General features: G+C 33.5%; 1 protein-coding gene across 4 annotated transcripts in view; it reads left to right on the top strand.

Annotated features, from left to right (window-relative positions):
• The window catches only part of LOC124354503 (protein disabled), a 98,136-nt gene that overhangs the window by 37,025 nt on the left and 42,136 nt on the right, over positions 1 to 18,975 (top strand). For 3 of the 4 annotated variants that reach the window (XM_046805011.1, XM_046805010.1, XM_046805012.1), the window contains exons 2-4: positions 3,547 to 3,761; positions 5,641 to 5,784; positions 11,355 to 11,486. In XM_046805011.1, coding sequence (XP_046660967.1) covers positions 3,547 to 3,761; positions 5,641 to 5,784; positions 11,355 to 11,486 — 491 coding nt within the window. Of the gene's footprint in view, positions 1 to 3,546; positions 3,762 to 5,640; positions 5,785 to 11,354; positions 11,487 to 17,551; positions 18,343 to 18,975 lie in introns of those variants that run through there. The other variant, XM_046805013.1, reaches the window with a different exon arrangement.

Here is an 18,975-nt window from a genome sequence, read left to right on the forward strand (position 1 = left end):
CAGCTCAACCTCCTAACTATATGTATGATTATGTCAGCAATTGGTTTTGTTTAATGGATTATTGTAAGGCAACCAAGTCAATCCATATTTAACATTTTTCCTCCTCGTAAGTATCACCCATGAACAATCTTGTCCTTGCAAACAGTCCAATCACCTACCTACCTGGTCATTGTTGATAGTATCGTAGAATTACTATCCATTACCAAAAAGGTTTTGGGCAATTGAATTGTCTATTGGGGTTTTTGTATGACAACCTAGTGCAGTTATATAACATGCTTCCTCTTTGGAAGGATAACTGCTGAATAATCTGGTTTTTCTATGCAATTAAATTGAATTGAAGTATTCTTTATTCATGTAAGTTCATGAATGGTGTCATTCATTTACAATAAAATAACAATGATATATTCTTACTTAGGATTATACAAAAATAGTGTATTTACTAATATGTTCTTATCCTAAACGATCCAGCAAAAATGAATTCAATAAAACCCTATTTTACTATAATTAAAATCTTAATCTCAAAATACACCTAAAATCTCAAAACAATACACACCTATGCTTCAAACTCTCCAAAATTATATAAAGTTTTGTTAAGAATCTTTTCTTATTATCTCTTTTAGACAATATTTGTTTTTTAACACTTTTTATTTTTTATATATTTAGGAAGATTGTTTAAATATTTTGCACCAATGAAAGTTGTTTTCTTTTTGTTTTCTAAAAATTTCCAATTTATGCGATTCAGTTGCTATATTGCCCTTCAGTCTAGTATTATAACAATAATTGCTTCCTAATAAACGTAGTTTGTTAGCTTTCATTAATTGATTATTGTAGAGAATAGCTTGGTACATGTAATGACTATAAACAGTCATGATACCCAAACTAGAACATTTATTTTTTACTGTATCATTCCAATCAAGGGCCAAAATAATACAAATACACATATTTGTAGTATTATTATCCTCATTAAAATACATTTTGATGTAGCTCCTTAAATGCATAAGCCATACACAATTACAGAGTCTACATAAGCAAAGTAAAGGAGTCTTAAAGTGTCAATTGAACAAATTGTTGACATTCTGTGAATTAGAAATAAACTGGAGGTAATTATTTTAACAACTTGATCAACATGCAAATCCCAAGTTAAGTGTTGATCAAGTATTAAACCCACAAATTTTGTTGACTCTGCTTGATTTAACAGTGTGTCTTCAACAGTGTGCTTTTAAAGGTATTACAGGCCTACTGATTAATTTAGTGTATTTAGAGAAGAATACAATAAATAAAATTAATTTTACTTTCATTAATTGATAGGTGATATTTATTTAGAGCGGAATTTACATTATCAAGAACTGATGAAGATTTTAATTCCAAGTCGAATAGATTAAAATCCGTTTCAATATATCAACCTTCTTTCCTCATTATTCGTAGTGGTTTAGAAATCAACTTAAGCCAGTTTATACGAAAAAAATTGATACTGTCTTATACTAATTATTTCTTTATGGGCGGTTTCATGTTATTAAAATCCATTTTAATTCAATGAATCCAATTTAATTTTTTCTGATTACACATGTTGGATAACACTCATGGTGTTCACATGTAATTTTCTCTTATTACAGAGAAGTCTAACGTTATTACATGAACGTCCAAATTCATCTATTGGATTTTCATGAGGGAAACACTTGCAAAAGCCATAGATCATGTTTAGACCAAATAATAGATGCATCATAATAATTTTTACTAGTTACTGTTGTGATAAATTGTTTTGTCTTTACACAGAATTCAAATTTAATGTAATGATTTATAATTTTTGCTTCTACCTTTGTGTATGTCAATACAACAATTTTAGATTAATCTCGAACATATTCTGATTAAATATTAGTATCGTGTATTCAATCTTATACTTCCTATTTTTGCAAAGTGGGACCAATTTATACAATGTGTTTAATTTTTAAATATGGTCAGATTTAAAGGAGAGCAAATACCCAATAATAAATTTCAGAATGTAGACCATTGAGACTGTACTTATATAGTAGTCCATTGGGATTTGGAATTATTGAAGGATAAAGAATAATTTTATAGGAGAAATTTAATATTATGATGTAAAGTAGTTTTATTTTGGATTTCAGTGCATACTATGATATGGACATATATTTTTGAACATCAAAATTAATATTTAGTTACATTCAAATACATGCGATATATCTCCAACAATTAACTTAACAAATAGATCATAACACAGTTTTGACAAAAGTTGGCATGCAGTTGAATAACCTGGTATGTTTATTATTTTATGCAGTTTACAGTTTCTTGAGTTTTTAATCACATTTTACAAAATTATGATTTAATGATATTGCATTTGATGATATTTTATGACAAACTTTGAAGTAATGACTGAGCATTTCGCAATGACCACCTAACGACAGAGACTACAGGGCAAACATATGTAAATGAGTTTTGCAAGAGTTGTTACGTCCAGCTGGGGTTTCTTAAATTGTATTCAACCAGTTTTAAGCAACCTTGGACTTTGCTCAGTAAAAACTACGTTAATCCTTTATTTTTGCCTCGCTTTAAATTAATGTAATTTATAAGTCTATGGTTATTTTGGTTATGTGTATAATATTCATAGTTGCACATTTAATACATTTAAACATAGTATATTTTGTTTTACATAACCAATGATAATTTGAGTAAACTAAAGAGAAGTTGGGTATGTTTTATATCATAGCTTTAGAATAAGAATTACACAAACATTGATGACAAAACCAAAAAGTGTAAAATAGCTTAACCATATCAAAGCAAAACTAAGATGGCTGTCAATATTGCCAAGTAGTACTTAATTTTTCTAAAAATATGTATATGTATGTATCAATGACCATTTAAGTATGCGGGTGACACCTATATAAAATATTTCATATAGGTGTGTTTCATATTATTAATTTCATGGACTGCAAATAGATTTATATGTTTACTATTGAAACATATCATTAATTTTTAATTACAGTTAAAACAAGATATAAGTTTAAGGAGGAAAGTGATGAGCTACACCAGGCTGAGTTAATGGTGTAAAATTTTATTTTTAAAGCTATTTTGCATAATTTTTAGTGATTAAGTCAGGCCTTTAATACTTGTCTAGGAAGAATAAATAGCTATTGTACAAGGTGGGCTAAACATGAAAAAGTACTTTCTTTGTTTCTTCCCTAGGAATTAGGGAGTAACATAGAACTGCAATGCTTATTTAGAAAAAGTAAGTAGGTATTTTGCATATCAGATGGGAAAAGCAAATACAGATAAGAAGTTTAGTGTATTTCCCATTCCTAGTCAACACCTTCAGAACTCAGTAAAATTCCTTATTGAGTATCAGCATTGGCAGTTTGTGAATTAGAGTTCATCGTTATCAGTTAGAATTTGTACTATTGAACTTTTTGTTAAATTGTTCAAAGAACATAGTATCTATTGTTGATGGTAAATATTTAGTTCAAATCAACCCTGTTATTGCATAAATGAAAGCATAGTAGAATCCCAAGTTAAAATATTCGCCTCCTGTTGCAGATAAAAATGAGCCTTCACGATTCCTGGGAGAAGGGGTGAGCTACAAGGCGAAGCTGATTGGAATCCTGGAAGTGTCAGATCCACGGGGGGACCGGATGTGCCAAGAGGCACTGGCAGATCTGAAGATGGCAATACGGGCGGCGGGGGAACACAAACAGCGGATCACCATCAACATTGCCATTGATGGGTTGCGGCTGCGAGACGATAAGACTGGTGTAAGTCAGGAACTGTTCCTTAATATTGTATAGGGAATCTGAGACTGTGAATGAAAATTAAACTTCCCTCAAAGGGAAGTTAATAAAAAGTTTGATTAACTTGAGGAATGTTGTGATCATCTATCCAAGTAACTGAATCTTTATTACCACATGCATCTGATGTCACAGCTTTCAGTCTGCTCACAGCTGTTACATGTTTGCTTTCATTAACTAGATACAGACAGTTTAAACTAGCCTTCCTGTCTGTCTGATGTCTACGTAGTAAACCTTTTACACTGCAGTACTGAGGCTCCACTAGTCTATAGATTCTTACTAATGGCAACAATAAATTTTGATGAGAGTTTCATGAAACAGCATAAAAGGCTCACGTGCATCCATTGAGAATTTGAAAATGGAAGAGGTATGGAGAGATTGTTTCAGAGGCCAACCAGATTCTTCTCATCAATTTAGTTATAAATAGTTGACCTGTTATAATATAGCAATGAAGTAACAAAAATATTCTTAAATACCTCATAAATAACTTATTGCATTTCCTAGCACTAATTTTATTTATTTGCTTGTAGTATTAAACAAGTGAGAGACTTTCTCGTATCCCCGTGAAATTTGTTTAAAAAGTTAGTTGTGCATTATTAATTGTGGAGAAGTAGAGTTAGCAATTATCTGGTAAGTTTAAAGAAGATGCTACAACTACTCCTAATCCTTTTTTTAAATGTACTATCCCCTATGAATGAATTTAAAGAATTACAGGATTTTACACATCTACACTACCATTATTATGTTACAAAAGTAGAACATTACGGTTTGAGGATTGGAATCTATTCTTTTCTTCAGATTTCAAAGAATTATAAGACAGAACTTTGTTACAGTTTTTGTAAGTTAAAAAAATCAGTTGATGTTGATGTTTTTGATTGAGCCATATTCAATGATGAATCAGCATTTCGCCTATGTGGAAGTGGGAACTCTCCTAATGTGCACATCTGATTATCAGCCAATCGCTATAAAGTACTACAGTTGCAAAAAATTCCTTAAAATTTAAAGATCAGTGGCAACATTTATAACCTCTCTCTTTCGGAGAAGTGAGTACTGGGCTTTTGCTTCAATTGGAAGAAGATGGACCAGAGAACTTCAAAAGATAACAGGAATTTTACATTTGCTATCGTTAAATGTTGCAATCCCCATATATTATTGATTAGTGATTGCATAACCTTAGGTCTTATGTCCTTTTGGCAAGTGAAGAATTGTATACAAGGTGTCTTTACAGCTTGGGGTATGTCAGACACCCAAGCCTTCAGTGAGTGTTTGCCTCTAAAAGTTCATTGACTGTTGCAAGCCTGTTTGTACCACCATTGCGTATACAATGTCTCTTTATAGCTTGGAATATGTGAGACTGCTGAGCCTTCTCTGTGTGTTTTGCCTCTAATGGTTCTTTGTTTATTACAAGCCTGTTTGTACCACCATTGTGTATACAATGTCTATATAGGGAATATGTGAGACTGCTGAGCCTTCTCTGTGTGTTTGCCTCTAATGGTCGCTAATGGTTCTTTGTTTATTACAAGCCTGTTTGTACCACCATTGTGTATACAATGTCTCTTTATAGCTTGGAATATGTGAGACTGCTGAGCCTTCTCTGTGTGTTTGCCTCTAATGGTTCTTTGTTTGTTACAAGCCTGTTTGTACCACCATTGTGTACACAAGATTTTTCATAGCTAGGAATATGTCAGACTCTCCAGATTTTTTTTGTTTTTACTCCTAATGGTTTTGACTTACAAGATTGCATGTACCACCACCCTGTACACAGGATATCCTTCATAGCTCATGATATGGTATACTCCCATTCCTTTACTGAGTATTTACCTCTAATGTATTTTTAATGTTGCAGGACTGCTTGTACCACCATCCTGTACACAAGATTTCCTTCATAGCACAGGATATGTCAGATTCCCGAGCCTTTGGATACATATTTGGCTCTCCCGATACTGGCCATCGCTTCTTCGGCATCAAGACTGATAAAGCAGCTAGCCAGGTGTGTAGGCTACATGGTAGAGTTTCACATTTTGTTTTATTCAGTTTTTATTGTTGTGCAATAAATAAAATACACTAATTAGGGGGATTTCTTTTAAAGTAAGTTCTATTTATTTTATAAATAGTTTTAGTAGGTTTGTGAGAAAATAATGTAGGTTTATGTGAAAATAATTTTAAGTCATTTATTCTCTGTTCTCACTATTACAGAAACTTTTATTATGTATAATGCAGACAGACTGGTATGGTATATAAATAAACTGAACGTCGACTTGTTCTGAAAAAGCAACAGTTAGTGCTTACGCACTGCCAACAGTTAGGTTAATACAGTGGGCATGCACAAAAAGGCACTTGTAATGTTTCTATGGTTTAGTATTACATTAGAGCCTGTAAATTATATAAATTCAAATTCAAATTTGTTTATTAAGAAGAATGCTTACATTACAGGTTTCCCCAATTACAATGCAGCATTAAATTATATAATTAATTAAAGAAAGAGAGAATACTATATGTACATAAGTATATAAATAAGCATAATAACGTAGTATAAGTTAAAAAAAATAATAGTAATAATAACAAGAACAATATAATAGATAAATAGTAAACAACAAACAACAACAAAAGTTAAAATACTAAATAACAACATACAAACTATCAAAATGGAAATATTTTATAGAACTTGATATTTAATTTATACATGGAAAACTAAAAAGACGGAGATTACCAATAAATACTAGTCAATACAATTTGAAACATTTTTATAAATATTCTCAGAGAATTACCAAAAATATCTACATCTAGCGGCAAAGCATTGTGAAGACTAATCATTACATTCATTGGCGAGTTGGCAGCCCGACTGGTAAGAGAGTAGCGAGGAGAGAACAACAAACGGTTTTGTGAATTGTGTCTAGGGACGTAGAACTGTAATTTTGATAACAGAGCTGAGTCGTCAATTGCGCCACCCAACAGCTTATACAGGCAGACCAAATAGCCACCCGCTGCCTTTTACCCAGGGAGTCAAGATTAAATATTGACAACAGTTCGAGATATGGAACTACTGTTGTGTAATGGCCAAATTCCTTGAAATATAAAAACCTTAGAAATTTCTTCTGGACGCTTTCTATTAAATCGGAGAGGTAAACAAACCGTGGATTCCAGATGACTGAGCCGAACTCTAACCTAGTCCTTACTAAGGAGCAGTAAAGAAGTTTGATAACATTTGTATTTTTTAGGAAATTGCTAGATCTGCGGATGAAACCCAATATTGAGAATGAAGATTTACAGATAGAAATAACATGGTCGACAAATGAAAATTTTTCGTTAAACGTGATGCCTAGGTCTTTAATGGAACTGTTGGATGCCAGGTCAACGCCTCCTATCGAGTAATTAAAAATAACACTATTATTCTGAGATCTTTTTGAAAAACGCATAATAGAGCATTTTTTATGTTGAATTTTAAATTAGTCCTACTCCATTGAAAAAGATTGTCTAGATCATTTTGTAGAATCTGACAATCAGAAACAGTTTATACTATTGAGTATTTTCAAATCGTCTGCATAAAGCAAAAATTCACAATGTTTAATTGAAGAAGTGATGTTGTTGATAAATATAATAAACAGAAGTGGACCTAAGTTGGAGTCTTGAGGAGCTCCAGGTCCCAGATGAAATTCAGAAGACAATTTACCTTCATAAATAACATATTGAACTCTTTTGGACAGATAGGATGAAAACGACTTTATCAATGAAGAAGATAACCCAAAATAAATAAGTTTTGAAAGTAGTGTCAAATGGTCCACCTTGTCAAATGCCTTTTCGAAATCTGTGTACATGACATCGATTTGCCCTCCAGAATCTAAAGTTGAAATGCAGAATACAGAAAAATTTGCTGAGTTTCATGTGATGGATCGACCAGGAAAGAAGTCGTGCTGATGAGGTCTGATGAAGCATTTTACATGAGCAAACAATCTGTTGTACAATATGGACTCAAATACTTTAGCAGGTGTTGATGAAATAGATATGGGTCTGTAGTTCTTTATGTCTGATCTTTGTCCTTTTTTGAAAATAGGAGTAACTTTGGCCCATTTCCAAACGTCAGGAAATTGTGAAGTAGAAATGGAAATATTGAAAATTTGAAGTAAAGGTAAAACCAGTAATTCGGAACAACCCTTGAAAATATAAGGAGGCAGACCATACGGCTCTACGGAAGTTTTTGGTTATAATTTTTGAAGAGCCGAGAGCACCTCGTTGCTGGTAACAGCGGTAAGTGTCATGACAGGTACGCCGGGCATGACTAGGGAGTGGAGCTCACAGCGCCACAACTCCTCACTGTCCAGCTGACAGTGCTCATACACTGAACCAAAATACTGAGCAAACTTATCTGTTATCTGCGCGCCCTCTCTACCTCCTCTCTGTCTAAACTCATAACAGCCGATCTGCCATTTACTACTCTCAGATTATTTATTTCTCGCCAAAAAGATTTAGGATTACCTTAAATTACTTTCAATAATACTAATATGATTTTTAAACGCTTGCTTATTGCAAACTTTTATTAATTCCTTGTACTTTTCATAAATGCGAGGGATCATATATTTTAAGTATTTACGTCTTACAATGTTCTTACGCCTAAGAATAGGACTAATTGAATATCGATCAAACCAAGGAGGGTACTTAGAATTCAATTTACGATGAACAGGTACACATTGACAAATAATTATATTTAAAAGAATAAAATTAATTAACGGCTTCATTAACATTGCACACTTTCAATAAATTAGACCAATCAACATCTCTTAGATAATTATACAACATTAAAAAATCTGCTCTTTTAAAGTTAAACAAGTTTGTATTAGGAACTATGTAATTAATGCTCTGAACAGTGGACTTAAAAGTAACACTGAGTGGCGGGTGATACTTATCAACATTGACTACTGGACAACAATCCTGTTCAACAGTTAAACCTACTATGTCAGATAAAATCAAATCTAGAGTTTTACCAAGTTCATTTTTTATATCATTATGCAAAAGTAAATTATACAGTAGATTTCCATAAAAAATAATAACTGCTTACATATTTCATTACCCAGTTTTAAATCAAAGTTGATTCCAGTAATTGGTAGATTAAAATCTCCAAGGATTAAATTTTTTTGTTTTTAAGTGATAGGGAATGAAATTTGTCGAAAAAAGAATTATAATCAGCCAATGGTGAATTAGGAGGAAAGTATGTGCAACAGACAATTATTGATGGTTTGTTTAGAAACTCCAACTTTAACCATTTTTTTTTATGTTTTCTCCAAAATCTTCCAAATCACTAAGTCTCTGAACTTTAATATAATTTCAAACTGCAATTAGCACCCCTCCCCCCCTTGTCTTTCCTGTTCGCAGTTGACACCGATCCCGACTGTATACCTGATAGCCGTCGGGGAACAGTTCTGCACTATACACTGACTCGTTTAACCAAGTTTCTGTTAAAGCAATTATATCCCAATCATTGTTGATTATATTTAAACGAAAATCTGTAGTTTTTGACCGTAGCCCCCTTACATTTTGATAATATACATGCAAAATCTTATTTGATCTCATTAATTATTATTTAGAAATTCTAATACAGGGAAATATATCAACTGTAACAAATAAGCACAAAACAAATTAATAAATATTGCATGCAATAAGTTAACAACAATAACAATGCTTTTAACATGCGGTAAAAAGAATACATATAAATCAAAGTTGTGATGAGAGGTTGATGTACGTTACTTGAGAGAGTCCAGATCTGACACATCCGTGACAAGAACAGCAGCTCGGCCTTCCCTCTTGCGTAGAAAGATCTTCCCGGCGTTGGTGATCCAGGCGTAGCCTTAGTCGTGCTCGGTCTTAAACTTCATCACCTCGGCCCAGAGATGACGGGTATCCCTCGACAAGGACAAATTGACGAAGATCTTGTTCTCGCTATGATAGCCCAGCTCAGCTGCGTTGATTGACCTTTTCACCTTGACTCGGCGGCGCATCTCCTCCATATCAATCCGACAGCAGAATTTGCAAATAATGCCACGTGGAGACTCAGGCTTGCTCGGGTTCTTGGCTAGTCTCGAACTTGAAGTTGACAGCATTCGCTACCTTCTTCATGACCTCACAGATGTACTCAGTCCTTGCCTCCGGCACACCAGTGATCTTCAGGCAGTTGCTCCTTGAGTACTGCTCGCTTGCGGCAACCTTCCTCTTCAACACAGTGACAGATTCTTCAAAATTACATTTTCACTCCTTAGGTTTTCAATCAAATTTTCAGCACTAGTAATTTTACCGGCATTTTCTTTCACAGAATTTTCACAGTCTTTAATCTTGGTAAAGCACATATCCAAAGTTTCAGTACATTCACAAACATTCAAAACATTCACTATTACCGTGTTTTAATTGTCGTACTTCGTCAGTCAGCAGATTTAATTTCTTGTCCACAGTCATGTTGTTGCGCTCCTCCTGACTAGAACAGCTGTTGCTCCTTGAGTTGACCATTGTAAAGCGCTTATTTGTTGACGTTGACCTGACACACCGCACTGTACCGCACCGCTCCTAACCTCAAACCTGCTTACGCAGCAACTATTAATTCGAATTACACGGGATAAATGACAAGTAAGCATGCTAACTGGTTCGCAATCACTCCAACACTACAAAAATATTGTACATGGACAGTTTCAACAATAAATAATCACAAATTCCCGCACAAATACTGGTTTTTTACGGAGCGAGCAAAAGCGTGTCAGTCAGCTTTCATGTCTATCTCTCAATTAGATAAATAAAGAATGCAATAAAGAAATTGCACATAGTGAAAAAATAAAAAAAAAAACTATGAATACTCACATATTTATACTGGTTAATCTGACACTATCATTTTACTTATTATATGATTCGAAAATCAACATACAGTCTTAGCTCACTCTTTAATCAGAATTTATTCTAAATGTTCATGTCACACACAACAACTCACATAAACCAAATGTAACTGAATATAACGATATACAAATATAACGATCAAGGGGGGTCTGATCAGAACATTCATTCTCCTACTCACGTCAGCTAATCAAACCAATCTCATGAAACTGTGTGTGCACTGATCGAGAACAGTTATCTATCCTCTTCTTCAGGTGTCAAAACTAAAGAGAAGTTAAGACATGCATTCTCCTACTTATGTCAGCTAATCACACCAACCTCTAGAAACTGTGTGTGCACTGATCGAGAACAGTAAAGTTATCTGTCCTCTTGTTCAGGTGTCAAAACTAAAGAGAAGTTAAAGACATGCATTCTCCTACTTATGTCAGCTAATCACACTAACCTCATGAAACTGTGTGTGCACTGATCGAGAACAGTTATCTATCCTCTTCTTCAGGTGTCAAAACTGACTTATTTGATCATGCATCTAAATAATTACTAAATAAATATTTCAAACGAACATAAACACTCTAAATAAATAAACAATAGAAAAAAGAAATATGTAAAATTTGTATAGATGGTTATTTACAATTTGTGTTTTTGATGTGGAATAATTATATTTTGATCTATCTCATTTACTAATGCGTTTTTCAGGTTGTGATTTCAATGAGGGACTTATTCCAAGTTGTTTTTGAGCTGAAGAAGAAGGAAATAGAAATGGCTAAACAGCACATAGAACAACACCAGATCAAGTATGGGATGGGTATATACGGAGACACCTCAAAGGTATGTGTGTATTCCTTTACAGATACTTCAGAATTAAAATTTCTTGCTTTCATGTTGTATTACATTTTTTAAATTTTACTGTTTCCAGTTTTATTCTAAATGTTATGTAAATTAATATTAAACACATTAAATATAGAATGTCAAGAGTTCTACACATTTATGATTATTGGATTCAAATTCGATGTTTAACTACAGACTATAATTTAGTAGAGTTTGGTTTCCAGTTAATAAGTGCCTTGGGGCTTCAATTTGCACAGTGACAACTTATACTGAATTAAGACATTCAAATATATGCTGATGGTATTACAGTCTTTATAATTTCAACAATGACATGTTAAGGGTGTGAGATGAGTCGGTGGAATATTGTTGGATGATGCCCTCGCTTTGGTAGTCAATTTATACTGTATCAGATTTGTCTGCTATGAAGTCTTAGAATATTTTCATTGTCATTATACGAGGGCTGTTTTTTAAGTAAGGGCCGTTCTCCCGTACACGGTAGTAGTTCGCGTTCCTGCCGTAACGAGCGTGCGCCCTGCCTCCCGGCATTCCTAGCGAACAACTTCATGTCAGTTGCAGCTCTGTAGCTAACCTGTATGCATTACTGTGGATCTTTAAAATGTTTAAGATTATCGAATCACCCGCCTCGTGTGAGATTCGGTCAGTGATACGATTTTTGACTGCAAGAAACATGTCGGCTGCTGACATTCACCGTCAGCTTTGTGAGGTGTATGGTGCCAAGGCAATGAGTGAAGGTAAATTGCGGAAATGGGTCCGAGAATTTAAAGATGGCCGCGAAAATGTCCACGATGAAGATCGCTCAGGCCGGCCATCTGTGATCACGGGAGATTTGGTTACTGCAGTTGACGCAAAAATTCATGAGGACCGACGGTTCACAATAACCACTCTCTCGATAGAATTTCCTCAAGTGTCCAAGTCAGTACTGTACGAAATTGTGTTAGAAAACCTAAACTTAAAAAAATTGTGCTCAAGATGGGTACCAAAACTCCTCACTGAGGATCACAAAAAAAAAGATATTAAGCAGTTCTTTGACTTTCTTGACCCGCTACGACGAGGAAGGAGACGACATGTTGAGTCGAATTGTCATAGGAGATGAAACATGGGTATCCCATATCACTCATGAATCAAAGCAACAGTCCATGGAATGGCGGCACACAACATCTCCAGTCAAAATCAAAGCCAAGCAAACGCTGTCGCGGCGCAAAGTTATGGCAACTGTGTTCTGGGACAGGCGCGGTGTTTTGCTAGTGGACTTTATGCCGCGAGGAATGACGATTAACTCAGAAGCCTACTGCGCAACCCTGGCCAGTCTCCGACGCGCCATTCAGAACAAAAGACGCGGCATGTTGACAAAGGGAATTCTGCTCCTCCACGACAATGCAAGGCCTCACACCGCTTCTCGGACACAGGAAATGATCGACTCTTTTGGCTGGGAAGTTTTGAATCATCCGCTGTACAGCCCCGACCTTGCTCCGATCAATTTCCACCTTTTTCGGTACTTGAAAAATCATCTTGGCGGGAAGTGCTACAATGACGACGAAGAAGTCAAGACGGCCGTGAACTCCTGGTTGTCAGAGCAGGCGGCAAATTTCTTTGAAGAGGGATTTCAAAACTTAGTTTTTAAGATATGATAAGTGCCTTGACAAACAAGGCAACTATGTAGAAAAATAAAAAAAGTACGTAGATTCTGAAAATAAATGTATTTTGAAAAAAATAATTGTTGTTTATTTAAAAAAAAAAACGGCCCTTACTTAAAAAACAGCCCTTGTATTCTAAAAATAAAATTATGGGTTTATAATAACAGAAATAAGAAATAAAATGTCCGGAGTAAAATTTTGCCAAATATCCCATAAACACAGCACCTATTGCTTTCCATATCCCGTTGTACTTATGTTTTTATCGCTTGACATTGTTAAATTTAATTTATCTTTTAAGAAGTAAATGAATGGTTTTGATGTTTCTTCAGCAAACTTAGTGTTAAAATCTGTTTTTACATAATTTATTTTTAAGTGAATGTAAGGTAAGTCCCAATGTAATTGTGTAAAGGTTATAGTTATAATCAACAAAAAGACTAATTTTTTTCCAGGATTAAAAACGACTTTGTTGGCTAGAAAAGATTTTATTTATTTATTTCTAATCCTTTTGCAAATCCCGTTAGGATGAAACTAGTAGTGAACTGGAGTATTAATTAATATTAACCGTGCTGAAATTAAATTTAGATTCTGATGAACTTTAAATACTGCTTTTAAATGATGCAGTAAGTTAATCAATTTTATGTGGATTCATAAATAAATAAATTAACAGCTCTTAGATTTATTCAAATCCGTATCTTACCATATATTTTAGTCTCTTTGCAACGATTGTTTGGCGTTGGAAGTTTTTAATGTGTTAAAGTCAACATAACTACTAATAGGGGAGAGTATGAATTAATTTTGTACAATTTGACAGCTTTGAATTAGAGCTTATGTAACCTAACCTGAAAAATTCCATAACCAAGGAAAATCTGCAGAAGCATGTTGTATGTTATTGTGGTTTATATTTCCCTTTTAATCTCTCCTAACAGATTTTTCATTAACGTTAAATTCTATTAGTTCAGATCAGATGTTCATATAACAGTTTGTTTTTATTTTGGTATAGCTGTCATTCTACTTTGAAACCATTTGGAAAACATACATCCATAGCCCACCGAAAGAAGTAGTAATTTCAACAAGGAGTGACAGTAACCTCTCACTAGCACGCCTTGATAGTCACTGAATAGAGAGAGAGAAATGTCCTGACATCGAAATGGCCGCAATAGTTCCACTCCTATCGGCTACAGAGCCAGCAAACGTGACGCACCGTTCCGTGGAATGAACAAAAGATTTTCCCCCGTGCATCCCAAATATACATCCATAGCCCACCAAAAGAAGCAGTCACTTCAAAAATATCAGATGTATTAAATAATGTTTTGTTTCTTAGGTATAAAGCATTTGAGAAATATAAGAATATATTGTAGAAAAGGTTTTCAATAGTTGGAAGGGTTAGATTCCAGTGTTACTCTCAAAATGTTTATTATAAGTGTGCTGTACTTCATGAAAAAATATTTGTAACATTTTTATAAATGTGAAGTAATTTGAGTAATTAAACCAAATTTATCTTATTGTTAGTATGTAGTATCTTGAAATAGTGTCAACATAGGACATATTATTCGCTTATTGAAACCGGCTGCCAATATAGACATTTGGACAATGAATAAAGGTGTCAGAATAGTTTTATATATTACTCTCTAAGAAATACTTCTGAAAGCAAATAGTAAATCTACATATTTGTCAAATTCAATTGTAATTTCGTAGTCGCATAAAAGTTTACTTTCAATTTTGAATGCAAAACAGTGTTTAGTGTTTGATGTAAACTATGTGATTCTTCGATTTTAAGTATATATAAATACTATTCCTAAGTATTTGTATGAAATCATTTTTTTTCAATCACTTCACAAACACTCTATATTGATACGAGACCCACAATCGTATAGTATTAAGTTTTCTAACATGTAACAGTATAAAGTCGTATAAGGCATATCTTCGCACTTCCCTCCTAGGCAAGGCTTTCATTTCACAATAACTAGGTTGTAATTTCAAACAAAAACCATTTCCTCTCCAAATATAGTTTTATATTGAAACATATTGTTAATGTAGATTAAGAATCAAGTTAGGCCAAACCTTCAATCATTAAATAAGTGCAGTGTTTGTTCTCATGGATCATAGCACTCACCCGATTAACATTTTCTTGAGTGACAGCAGAATGTGGCCTTCCTGAACGTCCGTCATCTTAAAGCGAAATACAGCCCCCTACCGAATCCCACCTAAAATCTGCAGCATGGTTCAGAACCAAAGGCAATTTTGAAATGTTCGACACACTCTTCTTGAGACAAACAAGCTTTAAAATCATAACCCGAAAAAACTCTCTTGATACTTAACGACTACACATTGAGCAGATCACGCCATTACACTGATGAACCCAAGTCCGCTATCAGGTACTGGCAGGCATTTGGACTGGCATTTGGACTATGAGGTAGAAGAATTATTGCAGTATACACTGTCTGCTGATATCTTAAAACTATTAGAGTGACCCTCATATTAAATAAAATTTAAGTCATTGACTTGTTGAGAACATAAAACAGATCCCACAGTCTTACTGCATGGCGTGGACTGTGCGGTCAATGTATGTGGTGGTGGTTGTAGTGTTCATTCTAACTGTAGGGGTAGAAGCAGTCATAGTCAAGATGGTGCTGTAGTGGTCTGTAAGGTCTATATCAAAGCAGTTCTTAGCCATTGCATGTAGCTATATCTTTTAAAATATATGGTCCAAGCAAGACACACTGTTCTCAGTTACTTTTTTTACGATGGGAAAATGCTAATGCACCTTCAGCATTTTCTGCTGGTGAATGGGATTCACGCCCACTAATAATCCCATCAACCCAGGCATCACTCCCCCTTGGGACTGCTTTCCGCATTATTTCCAGAGGGTGCCTACTTGAGCCAACAGAGGGTGCCTACAGTGTCAGGCCATTGGTTGAGCAACACCGAGTCTGTATTAGCTTTCTTCTAATTTCTTGGTTTTCTTAGTTACTCTAGTATTTATATCAACACATGTAATAAACTGTCAATGTAATATCTATATAATTCATTTACAAATACACCTGAACTAGCAGTGACCTTTGCTTCATTCTCAATTCTTGAAATTGAAGAACATAGCCTTCTTAGTGAAAGCATTTATGATGTAATATGATGGAGCCCTATGATATTTTTCAGATAGAAGTATACATACCAGGCACATTTTATTTCAGTATCCATGGTTGAGACATTCAAAAGTTACATAAAATTTGGACTGGGTCTATTTTAGGTTTTACTGTATAAAAAACCTAATTTGATCAAAAAGTGTCAATTTCCGTCTGTTTCAATTCACTTTCTGTCTAAGGTATTTCCAGTTCCATAGTTGAGTTTGCCTTATACCCAATCAAGAAAACGTATACCAACAAAAACCAACTTCGATCAAAAAGCATCTACTTTCAGCTCTTTTAATTTACTTTCTTTCTAAGTGCCATGTTTAGAGTTTGTCTTTTTGTCCCAATGAAGAAAATATATCATAGAATTGATAAATTACTGAGGTCAAGAAGTGTCATTTCAAGCCGTTTTAGCTCACTTCCGTTCTAACCAAAGTGTTAACTAGAGTACTGTTGATATATAATAAATTCACTCTCAGTGATTACACAAGCTGACTACAAACTGTCAATAAAAAATCTCTTTTAATCTCCTAATTTGATACCACTATCTACACAAAATATTAACTACTGTATTAAATAATATGCATAGTAATTCAGACTAGAAGTAAATAACACAGAAGTAAAAATTCACAAGTAAAAAATTAAAAACTACTATCGTGAATTAATTCTAAATTAAATAATTAATAGTATCTATAAGGCAAATATTACATTTGTATAAGAAATCTAAACATGATCTATTGTAAAAAATTCAAGAGCTAAATTCTTTAACGTCTAATAACTGTCTAATTAAATCATAACTACAACTCAGTATTCATTTAAATTTGTATTTTTAACTGATATATTGATATATTGAACTTAAAAACAGTTCACACATACTTTGTAGTCAAAACCTCTTTCCTGCTTCTGTGCACTTGTTCTAGCATAAACAACAACTATTAACATAAACAAGATCTTATACCATATGAGATATGTGAATAAACTCAAAATATTCCAGATCTAATTTTATCACTAATGTTTCAGTGTGTTCAGAAACACACTGAAACATTATTATTTCCAGCTCAGTTTATTATTTTAGAATTTTCCAGTTATACTTTTACAGAAACAAAGAATAAAGTGTATATACACTATTCAGTTATAATAAACGAAATACAAGTTATTCCCAACCTGTACAGCTTTGATTTTACTTCATATAAAATCTCCCATTTTGTTGTAGTTAACATTTATTTTATAATTTTTATTGCAATAAATACAATTTTTAAAAGAAATATTGTATTCTTAGATGGGAAAATAGCCTAATTTGTATAGGTTTTTAACTACAACTACTACCTATTTTTTTGGTAATATTTTATTAAGTACAATTAATGTCTAAAATATATCTTTAAGTCTATGCAAATCTTTGTTTAAACTCGTGATAGTAATAATAATTGAAGTGACATACTTTCTGTTAGCAACTGCTGAGGGTTGGTACCAAGAGCAGTAGTGTGTTGCTGTGCCGTAGATAAGCAGTTGGTGTCATATAGAAAGCAAGCCTAATGCTGGTCAATTGAACAACACAAAGAAAGCGTTATTGAGTGTCGTGTGCTTCATGCTTCACCACAATAGTGTCGTGTACGGTGATTGTTGCATTCCTTCTGGTCTAGTACTTGGTAGTGCTAATTGTTAATGAATCAATATTGCACTAATTAGTTTCATTTTGTTTAAGAAAATGGTGTGTGATCATCAGTGTTATTATTGTACCCACTTTAACTGCAATAGATTTCACTGCATTTAGACAGTGCATTCATTATTATACTTAAAACACAAATAAAAGTAGAAGATTGAATTATTATCTTATTAACATTGTTATTGAATAAATTATTGTGTAACAAGTGCAAACGTCACTTGTTTCATAAAATCATGAAAGAGTAAATTCTTTTTATTGGGGTTATCTTAAATCAGCTGTAAGTAATAACCTTTGTACATTTTTTGTAATTCTCTATGCATTCGTAGTAGCTCTAAGTCTTGAAGTATTACATTCCCTATGTTTTTCAAGGTGAAATAGAATCTACTTGTTTTAATATGAGGAAAAGATTTATGGTAAGTCTGTATTTTTTATTTTTAACATCATTTATGAATGAGCGGGGTTTTGTCTTTTGACAACATATTTTTTAAATCTCTCATGTTTATTCAGTTATCCAGTAGTGTAATTAATGACTACTGATTTACAGACTTGCAGTGTAATTTATGCATTTCACAAAAATTATGTAAATTAATTTATAATACATGTTTTATGTTACTTTACTTGCTTTGTTCAATTACAATATTACTGGGTTACCAAAAACTAAATCATAAAAATTTAAGAAAACCCTAAAAACCAAAGTAGATAGTTTGAAAATAGCTTGAGATTCATCATTGAGATAATCATTCTCTGATGATTTTCACATCAAGCCGTGGGGGTGTTGCATGTTAGATATACAACATGTCACTTTTCTGTAGCTAACAAAAATTTTATTTAATTAATTATCTCATCTCTTAATGTAGGTCAAATTGACCAAAAATTGAGAAATAGGAACCTATCCATATAAATGTTGCCTCTTTGAGAGTTTGGGCTAGAAGATTTGGTTATTGCTTTAATATACTGCATCCATATATTTTTATCTCATGTGTTCCTCAAACTTGCAGATTGTTTTTAATCTCATCAGTGCACTGTTTTAACAGTAAATTAACCCA

The sequence above is a fragment of the Homalodisca vitripennis genome, chromosome 2, assembly GCF_021130785.1.
Source record: "Homalodisca vitripennis isolate AUS2020 chromosome 2, UT_GWSS_2.1, whole genome shotgun sequence".
Lineage (NCBI taxonomy): Eukaryota > Metazoa > Arthropoda > Insecta > Hemiptera > Cicadellidae > Homalodisca > Homalodisca vitripennis.